General features: G+C 37.4%; 1 protein-coding gene across 1 annotated transcript; it reads right to left on the minus strand.

Moving 5' to 3' along the window:
* Window positions 1–762: 762 nt before the first annotated feature.
* Window positions 763–1,608, minus strand: LOC133817064 (uncharacterized). Its single transcript, XM_062249448.1, has 2 exons — window positions 1,449–1,608; window positions 763–1,373 (listed from the first exon to the last, which is right to left on the minus strand). The coding sequence occupies exons 1-2, from the start codon at window positions 1,606–1,608 to the stop codon at window positions 763–765; spliced, it is 771 nt and encodes a 256-aa protein (XP_062105432.1).
* Between the last annotated feature and the right edge of the window lie 1,680 nt (window positions 1,609–3,288).

Raw genomic sequence — 3,288 nt, forward strand, 5'->3', positions numbered from 1 at the left:
AAATGTCAATGTGAATTAAATCAAGGGGTTCGGTGTTTCTTTCAACCATTTGGAACGATGACCTAGTTAGTTTTGTCTCTTCACAAGTTTCACACTGATGTTTGGAATCAATATTAAACATGGGTATGTGATTCAAGCTAATCAGTCTACGCAAAGTATCATAATTAACATGACCTAGTCTACTATGCCATAAATTTGAAGACTCAAGCAAGTAAACGGAAGAAGTAGTAGCATTATTATTATTAGCAGTCTTTGGCTTAATAGCCATTACATTCATCTTCCACATTCCCTCTTTTACACAACCCTTCCCAATAGGAACACCAACTTTAGTTAGTACAATTTTTTGGGACTCAAAAACCATCTTGAACCAATGTACGCTCAGCAGCATTCCAGAGATCAGATTCCTGCGAATGTATGGTGCATACAACACATTCCGCAACTCTACACTCTTTCCAGACATCATCTTCAAGTACACAATACCTTGTCCCTTTATATCAGAGGTTGCCGAGTTGCCCATGTAGATCTTATCCACATTTTCCACCGAAGTAAGGTCGGAGAAGGCAAACTTATTCGCACAGACATGACAAGTAGCTCCAGTATCGAGCCACCATTCCTTTGGATTGCATCCACCAGGTTTATTTAAGAGACCACAACACATAGGTCTAGGTCAACAACCTCTTGGGACATGGCTTCCACAACATTGGCCTCACTACCTTTCTTTTTCAACAGTCTACAGTCTGACGATTTATGTCCCATCTTTTTCTAGTTAAAGCACTTCCCTTGGAATTTTGGCTTCTTTGAAACTCCACCTTTTGGTCCTAGTTTGGACCCTACCTTGGAGCCTTTCTCATGCTCCACCATATTAGCATTGGCAACATTGGGATTTGAGGATTGCTTCTCAGCACTTTTGTTATCTTCTTCAATGCGAATTCTGCGAATGAGATCTTCAACACTCATTTCCTTTCGCTTGTGCTTCAGATAATTTTTGAAGTCTAGCCATGCAGGGGGTAGCTTCTCTATAATAGCTACTACTTGGAAAGACTCACTCAAGACAATCCATTTAGCATGTAATCCATGGATAATCAACTGAAGATCTTGCACTTGGCTTATCACATTTTTGGAATCCACCATCTTGAAGTTCAAGAATTGGCCAATTAAGAATTTCTTGGCTCCAACATCTTTGGCTTTGTACTTGTGGTCCAAAATATCCCACAATTCTTTAGCCGTTTTCTTCACACTATACACACTATACAACGGATCAGACAAGCCATTCATAATATAATTCTGATAAGGGAATTCAGTGTGCTTCCATGCCTCAATTGCATGTTGAGTTTGCACATCTACTTCGTCCTCTCCAATAGTAGGAGGATCCTCTTTCAAGAATCTCACAAGACTCAATGTTGTTAAGTACAATAGCATTTTCTACTGCCAGGTCTTAAAATTCACACCAGTGATTTTTTCTGGTTTCTCATTATGACTCACAGGAACCATTGGAACCGAAACTTGCACAGGCTGGTCCCTTGAGTACTGGTTCTTTGTGGCTGAAGCCAAAGCTCGGGGAGATCCACTAGTGCTTTCAGTAGGAATAACATCCATGTTTTCAGCCATATCTGAATGGAGAAAAATTGCACTTTTAACAATTATGTTTTAAGATCAAAATTTAAAACTAGCAATCATATCATACTTGAATGGTGAGTACTCACATGTGGAAAGCAAAACAACAATTTATACATGAGGTATATAAAAATATATATATTAATTTTCATGCATGTAAATAAATATAAATATATATTTTATTGTCATATTAATCTTATCCATAAATATAAATATTTATATCGCTATTTAAAAAGGAACATAAAATTAAATGTGAAACTTTAATATATATATATATAAAAGTACAAATATAAAAGTCACTAAAAAGAAACCATAATATATTGGACATATATAGTATAGAATTAGTGCACTATGTATAGAAGTTAATAAAATATATACACTGTTGACCACGATTTTGGCCAACTACGAGTAGACGCAAAAACCTACAATAAACCTTGAATAGAAGATAAATGACACAAGTAATTTTATAGTGGTTCAGCCCCAATTTGTTGGTAATAGCTTAATCCACTTAGAGTTGTGATATATGTATTCTACACTTAAGATCAGATGAACCCGAGTCAACTGAGTTTCTTAAGTATAAGTAGAAAAATACAGAGTTTCTCTCTCTAGAGAATACAAACTTTCTCTCTCTAAGCTCTCTAAGAAAATGCCCCAAGAATACCCCAAGTAACAGTCCCAAAGTCTCAAGATTAGAGAGTTTCCCCAGTCTCCAAATGATCCCCCCTAAATAATGCCATGAGCCATTTATTTATAGGCTCATGGATCGTACATGAGAAATATCCCATTTTGACGGGGTCATTGGTTGTTTCAACCAACTTTAATTAATAAAATACAAATAAATTCAAATTACAACAATATAGCTATTATTCCGAGATATTTTAGAAATTCTCGTGGTAGTTGCGAATGATTCGGGTTGAAGTTGTTACTGAGGCTTTACTAAAGAGTCACTAGACGGTAACTTCTGAGACTCTGATCCGTTGACCGAAGAAATCCATCCTCGAAGTGACTGGTTGGCCAAAACAACTCACCGGTTGGCCAAAGCACACCACCGGTCGGGCATGGCAAATCACACAACTAGTCGGGCATGGCACACCACCTGTCGGGCATGGAAAATTACACCATTGGTCGGGCATGGCACACCACCGGTCGGGCATGGAAAATCACACCACTGGTCAGGCATGGCACACCACCGGTCGAGCATGGCACACCACCGGTCGACTAAACTTATTCCTAACCAGTAATATTACAACTCCTCAGGTCAATTCTCAACCTTTTCTCCTCTTTAAATAACACATTTATTGACTATTAATGTGTCATTTATTAACCGATTGCCACGTCATTGAACGGAATTTTGGGGATAACATTTGCCCCCCAAGTTTATTATATGATTTTCTCATATGATAAACTTTTCTTCTAACTCCTTGCAAGGATCCGCAGTAAATTTAATAATTATTGTGTCTTAAAATTCCAAAAATAACCTTCTATATTCTCCCGACTTTTCAAGTAAACCAACTATTGAACTTATCAGTCCATGAAAACGGTAGTTATCAGTTTCCCATCTTCCATCGCACTTTCGGGTTCATGGGTTTGTAACTTTGTAGTTTTTTTGAAACTTTTTGAAACCCTTAAAGTTCCCTTCTTGATCTTATTTGCACAGTCCAAGATCAAGGAAAT

This window comes from Humulus lupulus, chromosome 1 (assembly GCF_963169125.1).
Source record: "Humulus lupulus chromosome 1, drHumLupu1.1, whole genome shotgun sequence".
In the NCBI taxonomy this organism is placed as follows: Eukaryota; Viridiplantae; Streptophyta; class Magnoliopsida; order Rosales; family Cannabaceae; genus Humulus; species Humulus lupulus.

Bases quoted from the DNA above. Each gene is read 5' to 3' on its own strand.
- LOC133817064 (XM_062249448.1), bottom strand. From the start codon at position 1,608: ATGGCTGAAAACATGGATGTTATTCCTACTGAAAGCACTAGTGGATCT. The intron at 1,374-1,448 runs GTGTGAATTTTA...GATTCTTGAAAG, and splicing joins GAAACCAGAAAAAATCACTG to AGGATCCTCCTACTATTGGA.